At 52.6% G+C, this 24770-nt stretch overlaps 1 protein-coding gene across 1 annotated transcript; it reads left to right on the forward strand.

The window, feature by feature from the left end:
- The first annotated feature begins 1951 nt into the window (after nucleotides 1–1951).
- Nucleotides 1952–24770, forward strand: FAM3D (FAM3 metabolism regulating signaling molecule D). The gene is made up of 9 exons (XM_007192355.2): nucleotides 1952–1964; nucleotides 4159–4270; nucleotides 7002–7015; nucleotides 11821–11944; nucleotides 13335–13393; nucleotides 16748–16798; nucleotides 20461–20545; nucleotides 21292–21418; nucleotides 24557–24770. The coding sequence occupies exons 1-9, from the start codon at nucleotides 1952–1954 to the stop codon at nucleotides 24644–24646; spliced, it is 675 nt and encodes a 224-aa protein (XP_007192417.1). The 3' UTR covers nucleotides 24647–24770.

The raw sequence follows: 24770 nt of genomic DNA on the forward strand, positions 1-24770 counted from the left end.
GACTCAGGAGCCCAGCGAGCTCTGCAAGGGCTGAGGGGGTCACCGGGACTTGGCCAGAAGGGACGTCAGGCCAGAAGAGCCCTCACCGCCCCCGCCCCTAAAGCCAGGAGCCCTGCTTGGCATGGGCACCGCGCGAGAGGCTAGCCCCCTGCCCCGGTGTGTGCCCCCATGCTGTCTCTCTACTCCCTCTCTGAAGCCGGGTGTAAGCCTGTCATGAGGACTTGTTCTCTGTCCCTCTCGTCCTCTATTCCTGTCTCTCTGCCCTGTCTTCTGTCTCTCTTTCTGTCTCTGTACCTCTGCCATGTGCCTCTCCCCCTTGTCCTTGTTTTTGTCTCTCTAGCCTCTGTCTCCGTGACACTCTCTCCATGAATATCCATGTCTGTCCGTTCATCTGTCACACCCTGTGCCTGTCTTTCCATCCTGTTCAGCCCCCGGGTCTCCTGGCTCCTCCTCACATGGGGGACCCCACAGGATGTCCTTTAAGCCTCATCCAGAGGCCTGGGCTCCTGGACTGTAGGTCACATCCTGAGAACATTCAAGAGCACAGTATATTTTTGTATCTAAAAAGAGGTTGGTAATACGAATTTCAGAAATTGAAAGTTCTACAAAATCCCTGTGGGTGAGGCCAGGTGATAGCTCAGCTTCCTCCCCTGGAAGGTCCTAGTCGGGTAGGGCCAGGGTGGATGGGAGGATTTTCATCCTTCTCAGAAGGAAACGTGGGTTTGCCTTTGCTGTTGCTGTTGTTGAAATACCAAGGACTGACCCAGCCCGACCGCCTCGGGGCCAGGTGCTGTCCAGGTCTTTTGTCTCCTGTCTGCATCCTTGGCAGTTGGGCTTTGGACACAGTGCCTGTTGAGATGGATTCTTAGGACAAAGAGGATTCTGGGGTGGAGGTGCAGGAAGAGTGGTGGAAGCAAGTCACTGCAGTCAGAGACCCTCCAGATGGCTACGGGGGGGTCTGAGACCCGGGACAGCGACCATCAGCCCCGCCCTCCCCTCTTCTTAGACTCCAGAGACCTCCTGAGGGTTTTCAACGCTACCAAGTCACTGGTACCTGGGGGTGGCACAGCGGAGCGGTGGGACTGAGGCTGACCCTACCCCGGCCCAGGACTCAGGAAGGGAGGAAACTTCGGTTTCAACTCTCCTCTGAGACAAAAGACACTGGCAGTGCTTCCCTGTGGGGATTGAGCAGCCAAGACCTGCATCCAAATTCTGCCCCTGACCCTTGCAAGCTGAATGACTGTGGGCCTAACAATGGTGAGTCTTAGCTTACTTACCCCTAAAGTGGGGAGCTATGAGGATTGAAGGTGATCGCGCATATATGGCACCTGGCGCAAGCTCACCTGTGCTATGTGGGTCCCTATTACTCTGAATTTTGGTCCATCAGCAAAGATCACTTGAGCTTCTGCTCCCTAACGGTTTCACTGGGGCTGGCCAGCTCAATGTCTCTCAGCTGGCTGGAGGACAGAACGATGGATAGATGCATGGGTAGATGGAGGGATGGATGGATGGATGGATGGATGGATGGATGGATGGATGGATGGATGGACAGACGGACGGACGGACAAGTGGATGGATGGATGGACAAATGGATGGATGGATGATGAAAAGATGGATGGACAGATGAATGGATGAGTGAATAAATCAATCCTCCAGGGACAGTGGCTGGTAGACTGCATCTTCCTCTGCTTCCTAATCTCTGCATTCAAAAAAGGCATGTTGAATTGAATACAAAATTACAGGGGCAAAAGTGAAGAAGAGGTGGAGGCAGAGAAGGAACACATGGCAGATGATGAGGAACAAAACTGAAAGGACCATGATCCCTTCCGTTTTAGGTACCCTTTCCTCATCTTCAGTCTTGTTCACTTTCAGACCCTAGATACCAGTTTCCAATTTTATTTTCTTCTCTCCACAGGAACACTGACCCCAAGCCACTCTTCACCTGGACAGAATGAGAGTGTCAGGTAGGGCCAGGCTCTGAGGATTCTAAGCCTCAAGGTTGAGGTCTGAAACTGGTTTTGGAAATCCTTTTCTGCCAGCAGTGTCTGCCCATCCTGGACTCAGAGGTCACTTGGCTTTATTTGTTCTCAACTGGTCAGGCCAGAATTCCAGGAGGAAACCAATACAGGGAGAGCTTGCAAGAGTATAAGAGGTGACTTCCTGCCTCAAGGCTGAAGGACTACAGAAACTTCAGCACCATGGCCCCATCTGGCTGGGATCATGGAGATTCACCCTATCTTGGAAATACTTCACTGTGGTTGGCAATTACAGACAAAATATTTGCCTCAAGGAGGGCTATTCTAGAATCCTCAAACCACAAGCCTGGGCACAAGGAGAGGCCTTTGCCTTCTGGTCTACACCCTCATACTGTACCCTCTTTGTACAGGTAGGGAAACTGAGGCACCAAACAGGAAACTGACACAATTCATTTATATTTTCAAACACCAGGAGAAAGTTGAGAGCGAGTTTTATTTATTTATTTTTATTGAAGTATAGTTGATTTACAATGTTGTGTTAATTTCTGCTATACAGCAACATGATTCAGTTATACATATATACAGTCTTTTTTATATTCTTTTCCATTATGGTTTATCACAGGATATTAAATATAGTTCCCTGAAGAGCATGAGTTTTTTTTTTTTTTAAGATTTATTTATTTGGTTGCACTGGGTCTTAGTTGCGGCTTGCGGGCTCCTTAGTTGAGGCTCACCGGCTCCTTAGTTGTGGCATGCATGTGGGATCTAGTTCCCCGACCAGGGATCGAACCGGGGCCCCCTGCATTAGGAGCGTGGAGTCTTATCCACTGCACCACCAGGGAAGTCCCAAGCACGGGTTTTAGAGTCAGCTTACTTCCCCGGGTTCAGGTCCCCCCTGTCACTTACTAGCCTAGTGACCAGCTCTCCCAGCTGCAGTTTCCTCATCTGTACAATGGGGGTAATCAATAACGTACAACACAGAGGGTTACTGTCAGGATGAACTGAAATAATGTGTGTAAATGCCGTTCGCCCAGTACCCGACACAAAATGAGCGCCGTATAATGTGAGCCGATGCCCTAGAAGACGAGGACCCCACAGACCTGACCCCGCCCCATGGGATCCAGGGGGCCTTCTCCCCCACCCCAGTAGCTTGAGACCAGCAGGAGACCACAGCTGAATTCAGGGCTGAGGAGCAAGGGGGGTGCAGAGAGGGAGGTCACACGACATCGGGCGTGTTCAGGGTGGTATGGCCATAGATGGAGAGGGAGGTCAGGCAAGGAGCAAGGGAACTTGGCCTGATGGTTAGATTTGACACCCAAGGCTGTGGGACCACCAGAGTCCTTGAGGTGGGAGGTGTGGTGCAGCCTTGCCGGAAGAGTGAGGAAAGGGAGAGCGGCCGGGGGCTCTGGTGGTCCACCATGTGTGTGGAGTTCCTCCTCAGTGATGCATGAAGGGATGGGGAGCAATACGGCTGTGAGGCAGGGGAGGCCGCGTCGGCTAGGCTGGCGCGTGTTCCTACAGAGAGCAATACTTCACTGTGGAAGTGTGTGTTATTTGTGGTGGCTTTCGGGGGGAGTGGATGGAAAATACAGGAGACCAGCCCCACCCCCAAGCCACCCTGGAGGCTGCCTAGTGGCGACAACTATAACCTCCTTCCCAACAAGCCACGGGCTCGGCAGCAAGGGCATCGCCCCGTCTGCTCTGTGACTGAGGAACCCCAGCTCAGAGGTGCTGAGCCCCTGCCCGAGGCCACACAGCGGCAGATGGCCGCCCTGAGCCTTCCTGCCTCCCATGCCGGGGCTCACCTGCCTCCTGCTCTCCTGCCGCAGTTCTCAGGCCTCCCCTCAGCGTGCTGATTCCCAGGCCTCACCCCAGAGATGCTCTCTGGAGCGCTAAGTGGAGCCCAGGAAGGTGCATTTCTAACCCTCCCTCCCAGCGGCCCTACTTTGGGGAACACTGCCATGTAACCTTGCAGCATGATCTCACTGTTTGGTCATCACGTAGACTCACACTGGCCTCGCCATGCAGGCCGTGGACTGGTCCACAGTGTGGGCAGGGTCCCGACCTACAGGATGTGGTCTCACTGAGGGGATTTGGGAAGGACCCACATGTAGTCTTGCTGCCTGGCCTTGCAATGTGGTCTGGTGCTGCGGTCTCATGGCAGCATCTCCTTGCTCTGCAGGTCTGCTTCACCTCCTGGCCCTCATTTTTTGCCTGGTCATCACATGGGTCTTTGTCCGCAGCTATATCAACTTCAACATGAAAACCAACCGCCTGCCCCGCTGGATGGGTGAGTGGAGCTCGCTACTGGGGCAAGGCCTATGGACCAGGGCTAGGGGCCAAGGATCTATTCCATCCCTGGGTGACCCAGGAAGTGGCCAGACATGGCAAAGTGAGGACTGCCCTTGGGACCCGAGGCGTTCAGGGTGGGAGAAGAGGAACCCCCAGGCTGTCAGGAAGGCTGGGAGCCCATGGGGGCCAGAGAAGTGTCCCAAGGCCCTGGCCAGAACATGTGCCTGCATCAAGGGCCATTTTGGAAATGTGACCCAAGAAGGAAGGACAGAGGGAAGAAGAAAAGAAGGGAGGGAGAAAATTGCCCGGGCCTTGAGTGCCTTCCACCTGTACTTGATGTTCCCTCAGCCTGGAACCCTCTTCACTCAGACCTCCCTGTGGCCAGCTCCTTCTCAGCCTTCAAGCCTCTGCTCAAATGTTACTGCCTCAGAGAGGCCTTCCGTTACCACCCCAGCTATACTTGCACCCGCTTTTCTTAGTTTAGAGTCTTTCATGTCAGCCTATTCCCTTCAGAACATCATTATCATCCATCATTAGGTTGTTTGTTTATTTGTTTACTTGGTTGTTGCCTATCCCCATCCCATAGAATGTGAGCTTCCTGATGGCCAGAATTTTGCCTTGTGTACATCCATCTCTCTAGCACCTCAGAGCAGATGCTCAGGAAACATTTGATAAGTGAAAGAAAGAGGGATGGATGGGTGGATGGCTAGATGGATGATGGGTGGATGGATGGATGATGGTTGGATGGGTGATGGATGCTAGCTGCTCTACATGCATGGTCTCATTTAATCTGCACAAATGCCCTATGGGATGATTCATGGTATGTTTGTGGACTGAACTCATGCATGACCTCATGTTGTGGTTTTATGTGTAGTCCGAGAAAAAGAGAAGCTCAGGGAAATTAAGAAACTTGTCCAAATGTCCCTTGTAGATGTCAGAACAGCAGTGAGAACACAGGTCTCCCAGATCCAAATCCTTTCAAAGGAAGGAGAGAAAGGGAAGGAATTTCTACCTCTGGATTCGTCCTCCTTAAAGACCAAGAACCACCTCCATCGACATAATCAAACATAATAACCTCTAGTGGCCCAGACCAGCTTATGGCTTCACAGCTGTGAGAAGCCAATCACCCTGCCTCTAACACAGACTCCCCCAGTGGAACCTCAGAGGGCCCTTACCTCATGTGCTTCTTGTCGAGCATGGCCCGCACCCAGGTCAGGATGATTTATATGGATACATATCTTAGGCCCTACTTTTACAGACTAGAGATTGACTTGGCTGTGCTGCTGTACTTGGAGGAAATGTGCCAGACCAGCACAGGAGGCTCAGAGCAGGAGGGGAGCTCAGGAGTAAGCTCTAGAGAAGAGAACCTCAGCTTGGGGTGGGAGAGGGGAGTAATTGAAAGGGGCCCCCAGATGTTGTTTTCCTCTCAGAACTCAACCACCTGGGGTTTGACAAATCAACACTCCCCCCAACGATCATCAAGCAACTGTTCTGTGTTAGGTCCCAAAGACCCCAGAATGAGGAACACGTGGCCCCAGCTCCAGTCACGTGAGTTAGTTCACGTGTCTGGCATACATTGTCACATGCAGCTTGCCCTCCTTCTCCTATTGCTGACGATCCTTCAGCTCTACCGTCTCCCACCTCCTCTCCCTCCTCCAGTTAGTAACTCTTCTTGCCTGTTCACTCAATGCCAGCCCCTGTATGCCAGCTGTTGTGCTGTACTACTGTACTTTTCAAGGTACTGTACTGTAAGACTAAAAATGTTTTCTTTATTTTTTGTGTTTGCTTTTTATGTATTATTTGAGTGAAAAGTATTATAAACCTATTACAGTACAGTACTATATAGCCGATTGTGTTGGGTACCTGGGCTAACTTTGTTGGACGTACGAACAAATTGGACTTAGGAATGTGCTCTCGGAATGGAACTCATTCATATGTAGGGGACTTACTGTATAGAATATACAAAAATGGAAGTGCATTAACATGACCTGAGTCTTGCAAAATGCTTACAGTGGCAGGAAATGTAACCAGTGGGAAAGGCAGCCATCCAAAACCACTGGTGTGCTCAGGCACGGAAAGGGGACCCTTCATTTACTTCAAACACTCCTGACCTGGTTGCATGCACCCCACCTGATGATTTCATGCATTAATATGGAAGCACATATATTACTATAGCACAAAATTTTCTAATGTTTTTATTATTATCTTGATACATAGTTGGTTTCCTTTTTAATCCAATCTATTTTATTTTATGCATTTAATAACTTGCCGTCTGGTAGAGTAGGAAGTGCTGAGTGTCTCAAGAGAAGTGGGAATAAATTTACTCTAAGGGGAGTTCATAGGCTTTTCCAAATCACCAAAGGGGTCCATGACACAGAAATCAGGTGATTAAGGAATTTCTGATTTACCTCATAAATTGGGCAGGGTTCTTTCAGACGGGAGTGACAGACCCAATTGTAAGCGGTTTAAACAAAATGGGATGTCTTTTGAGTCAGGTCATTGGGAAGCCCATGGCATCAGACTTTAGGTGTGGCTTGATCTAGGGGCTCCGACAAAGGCCCCAGAGTCTATCTCTGTGTCCCTGGGCTCTGCTCCTTGCTAGTTAACCTCATTCCATGGGCAGCTTTCTCTCCCAGGCAGGCATGGTGGCTACCAGCTCTCTGGATGTTCACCTTGCAGCTCAGCTGAAAGATGCTTCTCTCTCCCCCGGGGCCACATATCAACCCCGAGAAGGGCTCCGACTCCAGGTGAACGTAACGCTATAACTGGCCCAGCCTGGGACACGTGATACCCCTCGGGCCTTGGAGGCAAGGGTAGGGGGACAGCTTCTCAAGGACCAAACGGAAAGTGTGTCAGTGTGGGTGTCCCCCAAAAAGGAGAGTTCCCCTGCTCCTCGCCAGCATTTCTGTGTCCCCTGGGGGCCCTGTCCTCTAGGAATTAGCACCCAGCTGCTGGGAGACCGGACGTAGAACCGCAGAAATGAGCGGGACGCGGCACAGCTAAGACGTGAAGCCTGTTCAGACGTTCGGAGCTGCGGGAGTCGGGAAGGGACGCTCCGGGCCCGAGCAGTGACAGCCACACCATCCCGTCCTTCCCGGGGGCCAGGGCTCTCGGCGCCTCTCACTGGCTCTTCTCCACAGCCGGCGAGAGTGGGTGTGATGGCCCCCACTGCGCAGGCGAGGAGGCCGAGCCCCAGAGGAGAAAACTCACACATGGTCACACACGGTCAGGCTCCAAGTCCAGTGGGCCTCGCAACAGAGGTCTGCTTCTTTTTAACCAATGAGAGAGTCCTCTGTGTGCGTGTGTGTGTGTGTGTGTGCATGCACGCACATGTGTGTCTATGCACGTGTGTAAGTGTATTGCATGTGTGCACGCTTTGTGTGTATGTGCGTGTGTGTGCGCGCGCACGTGTGTGTCTATGCACATGTGTAAGTGTATTGCATACGTGTGTGTGCATCTGTGCATGCTTTGTGTGTATGTGCGTGTGTGTGTGTGTGTGTGTGTGTGTGCGCGTGAGAGAGAGAAGTGGTGACAGTGGCAAATTAGGGAGGACTTCCAGACCAGATGGGACTTTCAACTCATTTCAACCCCTGCCACGGGACAGGGACCGCACCTGGCCAGGCCAACACCTGTCTGAATTCCCTTCTTCCCACCCCCCAGCCCCCAGCATCCACCCTGTGCAGGGGCCCAAAGCACTTTCTAACCAGATGCTGTCTTCTCTCCAACAGGTTCATTCTACAAGGAGAACCGTGAGTGTCGACTCAGCCCCATTTCCCTTAGGGTGAGGTGTTCCAGGGTCTCTAGTCCCAGCCCTGAAGGTTCTAGAAAAAACTTGGTTCCCAGAGTCTGCCCGGCTCACTCTTTCCATGGCCTGATGGTGCCTTCCAAAGCCCCCAGCCCTGTGGCCCCTTCTCAGCCATTCGGACTCATGGGGGGCTCAACTGTCTCCCTTCCCCAGCACCCCCAGCCTGCAGTCTGGACTGCACCCACCCTGCCCCCCTCTCTCATCCCCTGACCCGGCTGGGAGCCCCAAGGATGCGGACTGTGTTTATTATCATCATTGCAATGACCCCAGAATTGGCTTATGTTTCCTGCTCCAAAGTACCAGGGCCATGTTGAGCACCGCAGGTGCCCCCAGAGGCAAACAGAAGGGGGTGCTGATAGTCTAAGGGGGCAGAAGGGCCATATGTGCCAAGAGAGGTGGGGCGACATGCCCTGGGCTCCAGGAGGGCCGCCTGCTTCCAATGGGAAGGGGTCAGGGAAGGCTTCAGGGAGGAGGCGGCTATTTAGCTGTGCCTTGTGGAGGAGAGACTGGCCTGTGCAAAGGCCTAGGGGCAGGAATGCTGGGGCTCCAGTGGAGAACTTGGCTGCTGAGTCAGGGACGCAAGTGTGGGGAGTGGAGAGAGCACTGGGAGGGCAGGAGTGCTGAGACGTCTGAACAGTGCAGAGAAGCGCAGAGAAGGTGGAAGGAAGGGACAATTATGGTGATGATAACAGTAACAGTGATTGAGTGCCTACTGTGTGCCAGACACTGTATTCAGAACTTTACAGGCATCTCATGCAATCCTCACCACAACCCTATGTGGATGCTGTAAGTATCCCCATTTTGTAGATGAGGAAACTGAGGCTCAGAGAGGTGAAATCTCTTGGCCAAGGCAATGCAGCTGTAAGTGGCAGGGAGAGAGTCAACCTCCCCATCTAATCCAGAGCCCACCCTCTCAACACCTCCTTACAAGAGACAACACCTCCGAGTCCCCCTTTCCACACCAACACGGTGGTGACTGAAGGGGGATGCAGCTCGGGGAGTGGGACTTTCCCTGACTGAAAAGGGCATGGAGGGGACTTCCCTGGTGGTCCAGTGGCTAAGACTCCATGTTCCCAATGCAGGGGGCGAGGGTTCAATCCCTGGTCAGGGAACTAGATCCCACATGCCACAACTAAGAAAGATCCCGTGTGCCGCAACTAAGACCCAGCGAAGCCAAATAAATAAATATTAAAAAAGAAAAGAAAAGGGCATGGGAGCCCCCGTGACCTGCGGAATTGCAGAGAGCAAAGACTGTGCACCAACACAAACCATTCACCCCACACCCTGAACCCTGTCTCACTGAAGCCTCCTGAGTCACACTGTGAAGTAGACACTGTCACACAGCATCTTGGTGCTGAACACTCAGACGTCACCTGCTGGGGGGAAGGCAAATCCAAGCACATGTGCTGCCTCTCACCTTCACCGGTTCCCACAGTAGACATCACCAATCCATCCCAGCACTCTTTCCCTCCAAGCCCACAGGTAGCCTCAAGGCTTTATCATTAAGCCTTTAATAGTAGATCCGTTAACATTGAAGAGAAAACCTGTTTGACAACCCTGATCTAAACCAACTCCCTCATTTTACAGTTGGCACTTTTAAGCGAAAGGGAGAGTTTTCTGGCAAGTCACACAGCAGATGACTGAAGTCGGCCCGAGTTCCCTGACTGCAACTCCCCTCCAGTGCTCAGTTCCATGCCCTGAGCAATAGCCTCTTGGGTACCCAGAGGGGTTGGGCAGCTTAGGAAACCCCTGAAACCCAAACCCACAGAGCAAATCCCCTGCCTCCCAGTGACTGAGGCCCCTGGGCCTCCTCCCCCGCATCCAGTAGCTTGACCGTGAAGGCTGGATGGTCAGAAAATCAATTTGGGAAAAGCTTGCTAAGCCAGCCTGTTGACACGGGGTTTATCCGACTCAGCTGCTGTTGATTAGGCTCTGGGCAAACTCCCGGGTGGTCCCCGAAGCCTGGCCCAGCCCCTCTGGCAAGGTGAAAACCTCTGGATTCGAAAGTAAACTGGGCTCTCTGGGGGGGCGGAGGTGGAGTCCCAAGGCTCATAGGAGAAGAGGACCCCTCCCAGCCTCACCCTCAACTAGCCACTCTGGGGGGGGTTCTGTCCAGAGGGAGGGGTAGGGGCGTCGGGTCCACATCTCCAGCCATCCCTCTCCTGAGCCACCTGGGGGTGTCTCCACTCCCAGCCCTCACTCCCTGGTGTTAGTGTCCCAGGTGGAGCTCTGGTTACACCCACCAGACCTGTATACTGGCACTCGGGGTGGGGACGAGAGCCTGGGATGGGCTTTCTGCTCAGATCATCAGGCCGCCCACTCCACCAGGGGAGCCCTGTGGTGCAGGCTGCATTCGCTCCGAAGAAGGGGCACCATCACCCACCCCGAGGCACCACAGGCTCGCCGAGCTTGGCACTAGCGGGCTGTGTCCCCCCAGAGGGACGCTCTTTCCTGATTCCCATTAAGGCTCCCTCTAGGCCCTGGAGACCCTAATCACCCTCCCAGCTTGGGCTCAGACCCGCCCAGATGCTCTAGGTGTTCATTCAGTGAAGATTTATCGAGTGCCTCCTATATGGCAGGCACAGGAGTTATGGGGATGATTTAACAAGACAGTAAAGATAAAGGGCTTGCCACAGTGCCTGGCAGGCAGCAAGGCCCTGGCGTGTGCCAGCGTCTATTGGGAAGCCTGTGGGTTTGCTCCGAGCACTCACTGGCACGGCTCAGCCAGACGCCTGGCGCGGGGGCTGAAGGAGAGAAAGGCTGTCTGATCACTGCTCTCCCTTTGCATGAACTTTCTCTAACTCCCTCTTTACCCAGTCCTCCCTCCTGGCACCTTCTGAACTGCCAGGTGGTGTTAAAACAACATGCATGAATGTAAGTTAGAAACTGCCAGGCTGAAAGTGCGGGTGACATCTCAGCGGCTGTGTTTGGGGCCGCATCTGCCTCTCCCACCTTTCACAGGCCTCCAGAGTTTGCCCTGGGAGGGCCGTGTGGAGAGGATGCAGGTCTTAATAGCAGCCACAATAATCAGAGGTCCCACATATTGAGTCCTCAGTGGGTTCCAGGGACCATGCTAAGCCCCGGGAGGGAAGTTCCAGAACCACCTTTGAATCTCAGGGTCTGGCCCAAAGTAAGTGCTCCGGAAATGAGTGATAAGAAGAATAGCCAATAAGCACTGAGCATTAACCTGAGTTCATTAATCCCGCGCAAGAACCCAGTGGAGGAGTACCATCATTAGCCCATTTCACAGATGAAGGAGCAGATTTGCAGGGAGGTTGAAGACTGGCTCAAGGGAACCTGGCTCGTGAGAAGCGCTCCCACCCACCATGCTGGGCCCCCAGGAGCTTGTCAACAGGGCCCTCTGTGAGCTCAAAAGGCTGCCATGTCTCAAGAGAAGGTTCTCAAGAGAATCCCTTAATCACGGTGACTCGGGTCATTAACCACCACTCACTGTTCCGCACACAGTTACCGAAGGCCTGCGGGCAGCCAGGAGCTGTGCCAGGGCTGGGGCTGTGCGGGGAAACCCGGAAATGAACGCTGGGTGGTCAGACACGCAACGTCCCGTGCCTTTGATGGGGTTGTTGGAAACACTGTGGGAGCACAGAAAGGGGTAAATCTGCAGACCTAGGTGGTCAGGGAAGGCATCTCTGGAGGAGCCCCTGAGCTGGCCCCCTGTCCCTGCCCCTCTCCTCCTCCTGGGCCCTTTCCTTAGCTGCCGCCACCAAAGCTATTCCGTTCCCTCCCCAGCTTCACGCTTGGTGAAGACCAAGTGTGGCCTCAGCAAATCCTGCCCAGACAACTTCTTTGCGTTTAAAATCAGCAGCGGGGCCGCCAACGTCGTGGGCCCCTCCATGTGCTTTGAAGGCCAAACGTAAGTTTCTGGCATTTCTTTTCTTTTCTTTCATTAATTCACTCATTAGCAAGTTCAGAGGCCTCGAGGGCAGGCCCTAGAGACCAGACCACACCTTCGACATGCTTCCTTTTACTCTGGGTGGCTGGGTCACACATGATAATAATCCTAACATCTTGCAAATGTGCCAGCACCTTGCTAGACACCTTACAGCATCGTCTCGCTCAATCCCCCAGCACTCCTGGAGGTGGGGCGATAATCCTCCCCTTTGTAAAAATGAGGAAACTGAGGCTCAGACAGTTAGCCAGCTAACCCTTGGTAGAGCCAGAATTTGAACTCAGGTCTGTCTGATAGCCAAGCTGCTGGGCTTCCTATGACGGGGGATGCCTAAGGGGAGTGTTCAAGATCAAGGTCCAGGTATCAAAGCCCAGATGCAGCAGGTGCCAGGGCTTCTACCCAGGCACAGGAGAAAGACTATATACCAGGCTTTCTAGGTAGTAAAGTCTCTGGGACAGCAAGTTCATCCTACAAAAGAAGCCAGAGACAGGTGTTTTAGTACGGATTCTGAACCTAGATCCAAATCATTTAGGCAAAACAAGGAAACCTACTGGTTCACGTACCCAAAAGGCCAGAGGCAGTGGGCTCCAGCACCAGCTGAATCCAGGGGTTCAAACCAAGTCATCAGGGCTCCCTCTCACACTACCTTCAGCTCTGCTTTCCTCTGTCATTAGATTCGGTTTTCTCTACTGAAAATGGACTTCTTCATGTGGTGAAGGAGGGAGGCCACCAGCTGGGTTGACATAACAGCCCTGTCTAGCACCCCACTGGGAAGAGCTTTCCCATCTGAATTAACCCGCAAAAGTCCCGGGGCTGGGGCTCATTGGCTGGCCTGGGTCACATGACCACACTGGCCCAATCACTGTGACCAGGGGCACAGGATACCGGCTTGTCCAGGCCTGGGAGAGAGGTCAGTGCTGAGAACCTCCTGGCCTGAGACGGAGAAGTACAGTTTTCCCAAGGATACCAGAGGACGGGGTATGGATGCTGGGCCGCAGGAACACAGCTGGGCTCCACTTGGGGATCCCAGACATGGCAGGACGGGAGCAACTTTCCAGGCTCTGCCTTCCGCCTAGCCTGGGGACATGGGCTGACATGCCTCCAGCACCTCCGAGCCCCGGGCAGGGACCCTCCCTCTTCCCTGGGCAGACTCTTCTGGTCCAAACGTGCCATGAGAGACTCCTCAGATAATCCAGCCCACCGCTCGTTTCCAGGAGAAAACAGATGGCCCAGATAATTCCGTGTGTTTCCTGATGCTTCGGCATCACACCATGTGGGCCCTCGCAGAGTTCCAGAGTGTTCACTCCGCACTCGGGACCAACTGTTGTATTTTGTTTTTCTTCTTTCTCTTCAGGATCATGAGTCCTGTGAAAAACAACGTGGGCAGAGGCCTGAACATCGCCCTGGTGAACGGTGAGTTGCCGATCCACCCCCCCCCCGCGCCGGCCCCCACCACGCTCTGAAGCCTGGCTGGCCTGTGGGAGCAGGTCTAAAAGAGCTGGTCTGCCCTGCAGTCATGGCCAGGTCCCTGCCAGGTGCACCTGTCTCAGGAGGATACGCTGCTCCTCTGAAACGTGACCCCGTCTGGGCTTAAACCAACACCCATGAAACCATAGGGGACAATGTGAGATTACAAGCTGAGTGCATGCCTTCATTCACTCAGTCGGCAAAGAGCCACAGCAACTACTGTGGGCCAGGCCCCGTATGGGGTTCTGGGGGTCACCTGTGAACTAGAAGGACAGACCCAGGCTTGACAACCCCCTGTGGGCGCCCATGAAGTTCACAAAAAATCAGAAGGTGGTGAGCACATATGAAGGAAAAGGAAACACAGCTCTGGGATCGGGACACAGAGCTGGCAGCGGAGGTAGTCGGGGGAGGAGGCTTCCAGAGGGAGGTGGTGGTCAGCTGAGGCCTGAGGGATGGTAGGGGTTGACCAGGAGAAAAGAGGGAGGCTCCTTCCAGGCAGGGGCAACACTGTGCAGGGCGCAGGGAAGGGAAGAAGGAGGAGAGGGGCTTGGGGGTCCACACAGCCTCTCTCTGGCTATAACACAGAAGCAGGGTGGTGAGAGGTGAGGCTGGGGGACCAGCAGGGCCAGAGGATGAGGGGCTAAGTGTCCCGCTAAGAAGTGTGGACCTGAAGCAGAGCAGAACAGGGAGCCTTGGAAAGGCTTTGAGCAGGGCCTGAGGGCCCAGCCCTGCTTTCCTGAAGCCTCCTTTGAGCTTGGAGTAGGGAGGCTAGAGGCAGGGAGACCCAGGGAGGCCCACAGTCTCAGTAACCCTGCATCTCCAGCAGGTGATGAACAGGAAGCCAACTGCAGGCCAAGCCAGGAACAGGGACATGTTTCAGGAGGGGGTAGGTTACAGGGGCCGAGAAGGACCAGGCGGTGTGGCCCCAGCCGAGCCCCTCCTGTCTGCCTTCAGCTCTTACGTGATCTGGGGAACAGGGGCCATTTGCCTGGATCTAAGAGCTATTCCTGGGACAAAGGTCAGGGCAGATGGAAAAAGGGCACAATGGATACTCAGGAGAAAAAGGGTTCAAGCTTGTGTGCAGTGTGACCACACCACCACACTTAGGAAGTGACAGGGTAGGATTGGAATCCTGGCCCTTTGCTCCTAGAGGACCCATTTCCCGTCTGTCAAGAAAGCCTGCTGCGTCAGGGGAGAGGTCAAAGCCTGGAACAAAGGAGGAGCATTGCCGGACAGGGGTCAGAGGACAGCCCTGGTCAACTTCCTGGGAGTCCAGGAAGGGTGTGGGCCAGGAAGGGCAGGAAGCTGAGGGGGGCCGCTCCTCCTCCAGAGTCTTGAGAAGGAGAGGGAGGCCTGATTTCCCCTGCTGCTGGCCCCTTCCAGACGGTCTCAGAGCACCCCCGGCACGCCAGGCCCCAGGAGACTGTAGCAGCCTCACTTACATCAACTGTCCCACCCAGTCTCCACTCACCCCACAGTGGGGAGGGCAGGGAAGGGCTCCAGCTGCAGCCGACCTGGCTGAAACCTGCTGGGCTTCTCTTCCCCCAGATGGACCACCGTGGGAGAAAACGCCTGAATATTCTCCCAGGAGATGGGCTCAGATGGAGGCCTCCTTCCCCATCCCTCGCAAAGCCCAAAGATAAAAACAACCACTGATAACACTGAGAGCTAACATTTATCGAGCACTTACTGTGTGCTAGCTATTTCACTGACCCTCATCACGATGCTAGAAGGCAGCTTTGTTCAGTTTCCCTGTTCTGCAGGTAAAAAATGGGGGCTCAGAGAGGCTGGGCAACTTGTCCAGGATACACAGCCAATAGAATCATCTAGATTTGAACCTGGCTCTGGCTAACTCCAGGTCTTAATCACTCAGCGAAACTACCCGCTAGACTAGAAATGTGTCCAAGCACATGCGCAGCGCCTACTGCATGCCAGCTGGGAAAGTCTAACAAATCACTCTCAGGGCCTCAGGGTCCTCATCTACATAACCAGCCAGAACAACAAAAGGATTGCTACTTCTCAACCTTTTAGATGGCAGGGATTCCTTTGAGAAACTGTTCAAACTACACCTCCTCCCCCCCCCCCCCCCAGTTCCAGAAAAATCCACAAATGCACAGGATCACAAAAGTAGTTTCACTGGCTTCATAGATTCCTTCCCAAGAGCCCCAGGTGAAGTGTCTGGAGGGGCTTGGACACTAGTGGCTCCAAGAATTCAGGGGGGACTGCAATGAGAGCCTGCTCCCACCGGGCAGGAGAGCTGCCACTACCCAGGCCCCTGTCGCCACCCTCTTATCAAATCTACCAACTGAATTAGGGGGAGGGGGCAGTGAAGGCGAAACTAGAGCTGCCATCCCCTCTGCAACACCCCCATCCAGTGGCCAAAGGTAGGAATTGCAATTTTCCTCCAGAACACCTGATTCCCTGTAGGATTTGTACCCTTTGCAAAGCCCACCAAGGCAATCCAGATTACTGGACTCAGGACACTGAGTACACTTCAGCCCACTGCAAATCCCTTTGCCTTCAAGAGTTGGAACACTCAAATTGCAGAGTTCCTATTTAGATGAGAATAATAATGATGGTTGTAGTTTTTTTAGTTACTATTTTATAGGTAAGATTTATCTCACATGCATATATTTTAAATACATCTCATTTAGTTCCCACAGCCCATGGTACAGATGCAAAAATTGAGGTCAAATGCTAAGTCGTGCATTAGGAAGTGGCAGGGCAGATCACAAACCCAGACTGGTTGGATTCCATTCAGTTCCAGAGGCCCTGCACCGTTATGTGCTAGTACCTCTCAGATCAGCCCAATGGTTACTGGGCACCTAATTTAGTCCTGCATGCTTTCTACAGGACCTAATTTTTTTTATTATTTTTTATTTTATTTTATTTTATTTATTTATGGCTGTGTTGGGTCTTCGTTTCTGTGCGAGGGCTTTTTCTAGTTGCGGCAAGTGGGGGCCACTCTTCATCGCGGTGCACGGGCCTCTCACTATCGCGGCCTCTCTTGTTGCGGAGCACAGGCTCCAGACACGCAGGCTCAGTAGCTGTGGCTCACGGGCCCAGTCGCTTCGCGGCATGTGGGATCTTCCCAGACCAGGGCTCGAACCCGTGTCCCCTGCACTGGCAGGCAGATTCTCAACCACTGCGCCACCAGGGAAGCCCTACAGGACCTAATTTTGTTCCACTATTATTCTATTCTACTTTTAGACCTTAGACTACAGAGTAACCACTCTCCACAAAATGACAGACAGAATGACATGCTGCGGCAAATAATAGTTCTGCTCTCTTATCCCTTAGGAACCACGGGAAAGGTGATGACACAGAAATATTTCGACATGTACTCTGGAGGTAGGCACCTCTGTTGGCACTGAAGTCGAGGGCAGGCTGAGCTCCTTCCTGTGGCAAGAGGCTACCTGGGTGCCAGAGAGTTTGGCTCTTGTTTCCAGGGACCCAATCAGAAAGCGGCACAGTGGGGAGGGCCGTCCTGCTGCCTTTGAAACTCCTTTCTACTGTCTTACTGTGCGCTCCCTGATGCAGATCCTGAGGCAAGGATTCAAGTGGGGTGTTTATTTGGGAGGAGGTGATCTCAGGGAACGTCAGTAGGGAGTGGGGGAGTGAGCCGGGGAAAGGAAGGCAGCCAGTGCAGAGCGTTACGGAGCCATGGATCACTGCGGGCAGCCAGTGTAGAACATGTGCCCTGAGACACCCCGAGGGGCAAGGGAGCTGGGGTGCTCCTACCCCTATTCCTTGGCACTTCCACGCTTCTGGCCTGCCCCAGGGTACAAAGGAGGATGTGGAGGCCGGAGAAGACCTTCAGGCAAAGAAATGCTGGTGCTGGCAGTGGGAGGCCAGGCACATGTGCACTGAAATGCTGAGGAGGAGGGAATGGGGCCCAGTTTGCTCTGCTAGGTAGAAGGTATTTTTTTAAAGCCGCAGGGTCGCTATCGAGCCCAAGGACAGGACAAGGCCTCCCGAGGCCCAGAAAGGACAGCTCTGAGGCTCCAAGCTCTCTGCATCTTTCTGCAGATGTCTTTTCTTCTCTCTACATAGACATGCTTTCTGAGCTTCTCTGTACCCATGGACACCCCTTACTCAGGAAGTCACTTCCTCCTTGTCCTTAGCACGGCCCAGCAACAGGCCACCGACTCACCTGGGCTGGAGGCCCGGATACCTAAGTCCCCACCAGCAGCTTCCTCCCCGACAGGCCGCCCGGCAAAGCTGTGGGTGGAGGCAGGACTCTCACGCAGCGCTCAAGACATCTTCCAAATGTGGTGGAATCAGTCCCGGGCCCAATATGCCACTTGCTGCCCAGCCGGCAACCCAGCCCCCCACCAACACAGGAGCCTCAGCAGGAGCAAAAAAGCAGCAGGGTGGCCCCTCGCAGACAGCAGAGGTCTGGGCCCTGCAGGGACTGGCTTCCGCCAGGATAGATGAACTGAGCTCAGCCTCCTTCTCGGCGCCCGGCTCGACTCAGTGTCCCTCTGTGTCCCCACAATCACAGGGCCAGCTCTGGGCTCGGGCATCAAGGGCGCTGAGCATGAGACCCCTCACCCCAGAAGCTCCTCGCAGAATGGAAAGGCCCTGCTGCTGCCAATCAGCTGGTTTCTTCTATCCTCAATCTCCCACCTTTGCCTCTGTCTCCAGGGAAAACCCACCTCACTGCACCCACCTAAATATGTGAGCCCAAAAGGGGAGAAATCACCAAGCAGCAGAGAGCAGGAAGCCCTCTTGGCTTTACAAACGAAGGAGGGGCTGAAATGTGGGAAATGGAAGTCTGCTGCCCAGAAGTCACAGCGGGGGAAGGTGTTCAGAAGGTGACCTGTGACAGCATCCTTAGAGACAGGAGCCGGGACTGTGTCTTGGGCTCAGGGCTTCCCACGATGGCCGTCTTCCAGCCGAGTCCCACCTCACAGATAGGGTCTGCAGGGCCAGAGGACGTGCCCACCTGGAGCCTGCATCAGGGCCCATGCAGACCTCTTCCAGGTGTGCCCCCCATGCTACAGACACACCCATAGGACTGAGGGGTGGCCGGGGGTCAGCTGCTGCTGGAGGAGAGGGTGGCAATGACAGAGCTTGGACAGGCAGGGTGGGTGTGCACATGCAGGCATGCAAAGCCCCTCCTGGTACAGGACAGAGCTGGAGACGGGTGAGGAGAGAGCGGGACAGGCCATGGGCCGAGGGCAGGGAACTTCATTTGTTCTCTCTCCAGGGTGGCCTGGGACCAGGTTATGGAAAAGGTCATCTCTGGAGTCAGAGATTTCAGGTTGGTTGACCTGAGGCAGGTGACATCTCTTGAACCTCGGTTTTGTCATCTATAAAATAGAGGTAACCATAGACTTCCACTTCATAAGCTGGATGTGAGAATTAAATGATAACCTGCAATAATCAGGGGGAGGGACCCAGCCTGGCTGGGGGAGGAGCCCAGGGACGCTTCATCTCCCTTCCCTCTTCCCTCACTCCATCCATGTGATTCAGAAGCAAGGAGGTCATCTGTCCAAATGAAAAGGGAAAAAAATAAAAAGATAAACCAAGTTTTATAATGCCTTATCATAAACTTGAATGTAACCATGGCTGATGGGGAACAAGAAACAGAAGCCTTTTGAGAACAAGTCGCCCCTTCCCACAGAAGACAAAAAAAAGATGACTTTTCGAAGTGAGAAGATAGTTATCAGAAGGCACACTTCATTTTTTCCAAACATCCACCGTCCATCCAGACAAGAGCCAGCTCTTGATATCTGCTGAAGGCTCAAACAAATTAATGGTACTTTCAGAGCTCCCACTTTTTGTCTCAAGAGTTCAAGGGCTGCTGTGTCACTGACTGGAGGCCTCCGTGTTACAGAGCAAGTTGGTGGCTGGCCTTGCTTGGGGGACTTGATTTTTCCTCTGAATCCAAGGGATACCCACAGAATAGTAAGAATCAGGGCAGCTTCATGGGCATGCAGGCTGTGAGCAGGAAAGTCACACAGGGCCCCTTGCTTAGAAGAAACTTGATTCGATGCTCTGCCTTCACCATCTTGAAATTATTAATAATTTTTCAACAAAAGGCCCACATTTTCATTTTGCACTGGGCCCTGAAAATTATGTAGCCAATCCTGCTAATAATTGTAATTCTGTTATAACGCACTTACTGCAAGCCCAGAGTCATCGTCACATCTGAGCTTTACAGAAATGCTCTGAGCAGGGCTATTAATTATTCTCCTTTGACAGATGTAGCCCCTGCTTTGCCCACCAGGCCGATCTTGCCCATACTTCCTCCAGTGTTCAAGAGCCCTCTGTATAAGTTATGCCTTATCCAGAGTACTATTTGCACTGTTCCTGTGTTCTTTTAAATCAGCTCATTCACTTTTTTTTAACCTAAATAAATATATCTTAAAAGGAAATTATATCACTGCCCTAAGTAGAAAGCCATTATCTTTTTTTATGCATGGAAGGTGACCATAAAAATAAGCACAACAGAAAAAAAATCAATGTCGTTGAGGCAAGCTGCACATTGATGCCTCCCCAGGTGCTGTCCCCAGACCTGCTCTGTGTTCAATCCAGAGATCTCTCAAGTGCAGGCAGGCGTTAGAGATGCGAACGGAGCCTTGCTCCTTGACCTAAGCTGGAGAGTTGTGGGAGCCCCATGTTCTCTCTCAGTGGCCCGAGTTGCCCAGTGGGTGTACCCTCTAAAGGCAGCACAGACAGGCTGGGTGCATCTTAAACAGTGTAGAAGGGGCAGTGGAGCTCCTGAGAGGTGACTGTGCTCGGTCCCCTTGGGGGGGGGGTAGGCCTCCAAGGGCCCTTACACCATGGTTCTTGCCCCAGCTGCAGAGCAGAATCGCCTGGGAAACTTTCAAATTCCAGAACCCACCCCAGACCAGCTGAATGAAGATGACCTCACGCTGTGCAGATGGAGCTCAGTGTCAGGCTGCCCGGGCATTCCTGGATCGTTAGGGCCATAGGAGAGGATGAGAATGACCAGCCGTCTTTCTCCTAAATGACCAGCACGTCGTTTTTCCTTCCTCCCACAGATGCTAGCCTCCTGGTGAAATTCCTTAAAGAAATTCCAGAGGACATGCTGGTGCTGGTGGCCTCCTACGATGACCCGGGGACCAAGTAAGTGGAAACCTCCGCCTGCCAGGGCACGGGGAGAAGTGAATCAAACACTTCCAAGCTGCAAGTCCTTTTCCTACTATCCTGCTGGCTCCAGCTTCTGACACCTTCTCCTAAGGAACCAAGCAGACAAGCACACAAAGAGATGTTCTGGAGGGTTCATCACAGCCATGGTCACAAGAGTGAAAAACTGGACACACTCTCCCTGTCCAGTGATAGCGAACTGGTGACAGAAATCATGATATATGGCGATATAGGACGTATTATTATATGTACATAAAAGAGGATATACTGCATCAGCAATGATGATGTAGAAAATATTTAAGGACACGGAAGAATGTTCACTCTTTAGTATTAAGTTAAAAAAAAAAAAAAAAAAGCAGTTTACAAAAGAATTGGTATAATCCCACAGTGCACAGGGGAAAAAAGACATGAAGGAAATATACTAAAATTTTACAATGATTATGTCAAGGGGGGGTGAAACTAAGTAATTTTTAGTTACTTTGTAAAGTTCCATATTTTCCAAGTGAACGTGTATTATATTTGCAAACAGAAGCAAAACCGTTGTAACTCTTTGCCAGCCCCTCGGATTGGCTTTCAGTGAAGCGTCCTGGCCACTCCACCCTGTTTCTCCTGAGCTCGGGAGAGGCTGCTGCCCTCGCTGGAGGAGGGGTGGAGGGTAAGCCAAGGGCCTGAGACGCTCCCCCTTCTCCCATCCCGAGCTCACCGTCCTCTCTGGTCCCCTGCAGGATGAATGATGAAATCAGGAAGCTCTTCTCCAACTTGGGCAGCACTTACGCGAAGCAGCTGGGCTTCCGGGACAGCTGGGTCTTCTTAGGGGCCAGAGACCTCAACAGTAAAAGCCCCTATGAGGAGGTGAGTTCCTGGCAGCCTCCCTGTCCCAGTGAAGGAGGGGATGGGAGTTGCGGGGGACAATGCCAGGAATGGACAGACAAGGGCTGGGGTGGCTTGGAAAGGACACAGGGGGCAATGTGAGGAGGGCTACCCAGCGGTCTTCCACCCCGGAGATCAGGGTGGCCTGATTGGCTAATCCCCCAGCAGGAAGCAGCCTTGACCAGGTGGGTCATATATAAATACATAGATACATAGATAAGTACCAAAAAGGAGAAGGAAAAGGAGAAAAAAAAAAGGATGAAAGGAAATTAAGGCATGGAGGAAAGGGAAAGGAATGTGGAGGTGAAGCTCGCATGATGGGCCAGGGGGAGAGTCCAGAGCAGCGAGTGGGATGCCCAGCTTCTGGTCCCCGCTGCGATCCCCTCCTCCCCCACTTCCTCAGTCTCCCCACCTGTAAAGGGGCAGGTTTGCGCCAGGGGAGCCCCAAGTTCCCTTCTAAGTTCCCTTGGAGAGGGTGAACTTGCACCAAGAAGGGGACACAGGAGGGCCCCCCTGAGTATGCGGAGGGAGTTTGGAGGGGTCCATGATCTGGGCTACACAGTCACTACCCAGGCGTGGCCTGAGCAGAGTGCACCTGGGAGGCGTCCAGAGGTGGGGTTTGAGGAGCATTCACAGGAGGAAGGGGGAGTCAGTGACGGTTGGGGGCCCCAAGGAAATGCTGCACCTTCTCCCCTGCACCCCTTGCAGGACAATCGCCATCTGTGCATCCCCAGCTCAGAGCAATTCCAAAACCTGGGAGAACTGGCCAGGCTTCCCCAGCATGAAGTTGGCCAGTCTCTGGTGGTGAGGACATTCAGTTCTGCCCAGATCCAAGACGGGAAGCTAAGGGTCAATGATTCAGACATATATAGGACCACTGAGGAAAGGGAACTCTGTCCTGGAGGCAATGGGGAGCCATGGTAGGCTTAAGCGGGAGAGTGACCAGATCAGACTGAGAACAAGAAAGACTAGTATTCAGCAAGTGCTTGCTCTGTGCAGGCACGGCTGAGCAAGTGACCTGCAGGATCTTATTTAACCCACAACGAGGTAGGTACAATGAGCATCCATCCCATCTCATGGACAAGGATCCAGAGCCTTGGAGAAGTTTTAACCAGCTTGTCAGTAATAGGGATGCATTTCTCATCCAGGTCTGCAGCTTCCCCGAGGATTTCCTGTCCTCATGCTTTTAGAATGGCCTCCCTGCCTGTGCATGGAGAGCACTGTGAAAGAGGCGCAAGTCAGAAGGCAGGCAGGAAGCCAATGCAATAATCAGACAAGAGACCCAGCAGCATGGAGGGGGAGGGGCTGTGGGAGGCAGAAAAGGGACAATCAAGAAGCCTCGTGCTGAGCTCCAGGGAGGTGCGGGGGAGGCTAGAGTGGGCTGCAAGGGGTTTTGCCTTGTCTGGAAAATGCTGACCTGGTTTGTATGTGTGTGTTTACAAGAGAATATATTCAGGTAATTAGAAATTACTTTAAAAAGTGAGGAACAGGGCTTCCCTGGTGGCGCAGTGGTTGAGAATCAGCCTGCCAATGCAGGGGACACGGGTTCGATCCCTGGTCCGGGAAGATCCCACATGCCGCAGAGCAACTAAGCCCATGCACCACAACTACTGAGCCTGTGCTCTAGAGCCCGTGAGCCACAACTACTGAGCCTGTGCTCTAGAACCCAAGAGCCACAACTATTGAGCCCACATGCTGCAACTACTGAAGCCTGCACGCCTAGAGCCCATGCTCTGCTACAAAGAGTAGCCCCCGCTCACCACAACTAGAGAAAGCCCACATGCAGCAATGAAGACCCAACACAGCCAAAAATAAATAAATTTTTTTTTTTAAAGTAAGGAATAGTGCAAAGTAGCTTGTGCTAAAGGAGAAAAGGAGAGGACCCTCTGTTTATACCCTCTGGGTGAAGAACTCAGGGGGCAGGGGCCTGGGGCTCCAGAATGTCCCTTTGGAAGGTGTCAGGGGCAGGACTCTCTAGGAAGAGGTAGGGCGGGCGCTGTTCTTCCAGACCCAACAAAACTGGGCCAATTACAGCAGAGAGGAAGCACGTAAGTAGAGAAGAGTCAGCACCACCTTTTGCCTGATGTCTATGATCAGCTGACTGCAACCCATCACCCAAAAATGAACCAAAGACCCCGACGTGATTAAAACCATTCTGTTTTTTGTTCTCCCACATGGGAAATGGGGTTTCAGAGAAGCAGCATCTAGAATTTATTCTTCCTTCCTAAGGGTTAGCCACAATAATCCCACCTGTAGATTTTATCATTTACATTCTTTTTTCCGTAAATTAAGCCTGAGCATTTTAAACCCAATCTTAACTGATTTTATTCTCTTTATACATTTATTATTAATATTAATTAATATTACACAGTGGTTCCACGACTTACCAACTGGGTAGCCATAGGCAGTTACTTTGGTTCTCTGTGCCTCAATTTCCCCATCTGTAAGGTGAGATGGTAACAGCGAGCACTTCTTAGGGCTATTGTGAGGATTAATTACAGAAGGTGCTTTGTGTCTGGCATAGAGCAAGCATTCATGAATTGCTAGAATGCTTCTTTTTTTTATCGAAGTACAGTTGATTTACAATGTTGTGTTAATTTCTGCTGTACAGCAAAGTGATTCAGTTATACATATACATTCTATACATTCTTTTTTTAATATTCTTTACCATTATGGTTTATCACAGAATATTGAATATAGTTCCCTATGCTACACAGTAGGACCTTGCTGTTTATCCATTCTACATATAATAGTTTGCAGCTAGGATGCTTCTTTTTCTTCTTCTTCTTCTTCTTCTTATTATTATTTGGGATGTCCTAGAGGGGCTAAAGCTCTTCAAGCACCACTCCCCACATGCTTGGTACCAGCCCCCGCCCCCCCACCCCAGTCCAGGGCATGACAGGCAGTGACTAGGCTCTGATCTCATCTCTGAAACCTTGGGCAAGTTGCCCTCCCCAGCCTCAGTTTACCCATTTGTGAAATGGGCTGGAAATATCCAACCCTCCCATGCCCCTCATGGGGCAGTGGCGAGGATGAAGTGAAGCCATTTAGGTTTTAAAGCACAACGTAAATGCAGGCGTGAGTCCTAACATTGTCAGTGTCTCTCTTCTGTCTCTCTAGTTCTTAAAGAACAACCCAGATGTGAATAAATACGACGGCTGGCCAGAGCTGCTGGAGCTGGAGGGCTGTGTGCCCCAGAAGGTATATTAGGGCGGCTGTGGCTCTTCCTGGGCCAGGGCCTGAGGCTGCTCCTGCCTGACTTAGGAGTCAGAGCCCAGGCTCACTGCGAGCTGGACTGGCAGGAGTGACGGCCAGTGGAGGAGGAGAAGGAAGA

This window comes from Balaenoptera acutorostrata, chromosome 10 (assembly GCF_949987535.1).
Source record: "Balaenoptera acutorostrata chromosome 10, mBalAcu1.1, whole genome shotgun sequence".
Lineage (NCBI taxonomy): Eukaryota > Metazoa > Chordata > Mammalia > Artiodactyla > Balaenopteridae > Balaenoptera > Balaenoptera acutorostrata.

What these genes read in the sequence shown, in the direction of transcription:
- FAM3D (XM_007192355.2), top strand. An exon ending in TTTCGACATGTACTCTGGAG is followed by an intron (nt 16,799 to 20,460) that starts GTAGGCACCTCT and finishes TTCCTCCCACAG; the next exon opens with ATGCTAGCCTCCTGGTGAAA. An exon ending in GTAAAAGCCCCTATGAGGAG is followed by an intron (nt 21,419 to 24,556) that starts GTGAGTTCCTGG and finishes CTGTCTCTCTAG; the next exon opens with TTCTTAAAGAACAACCCAGA.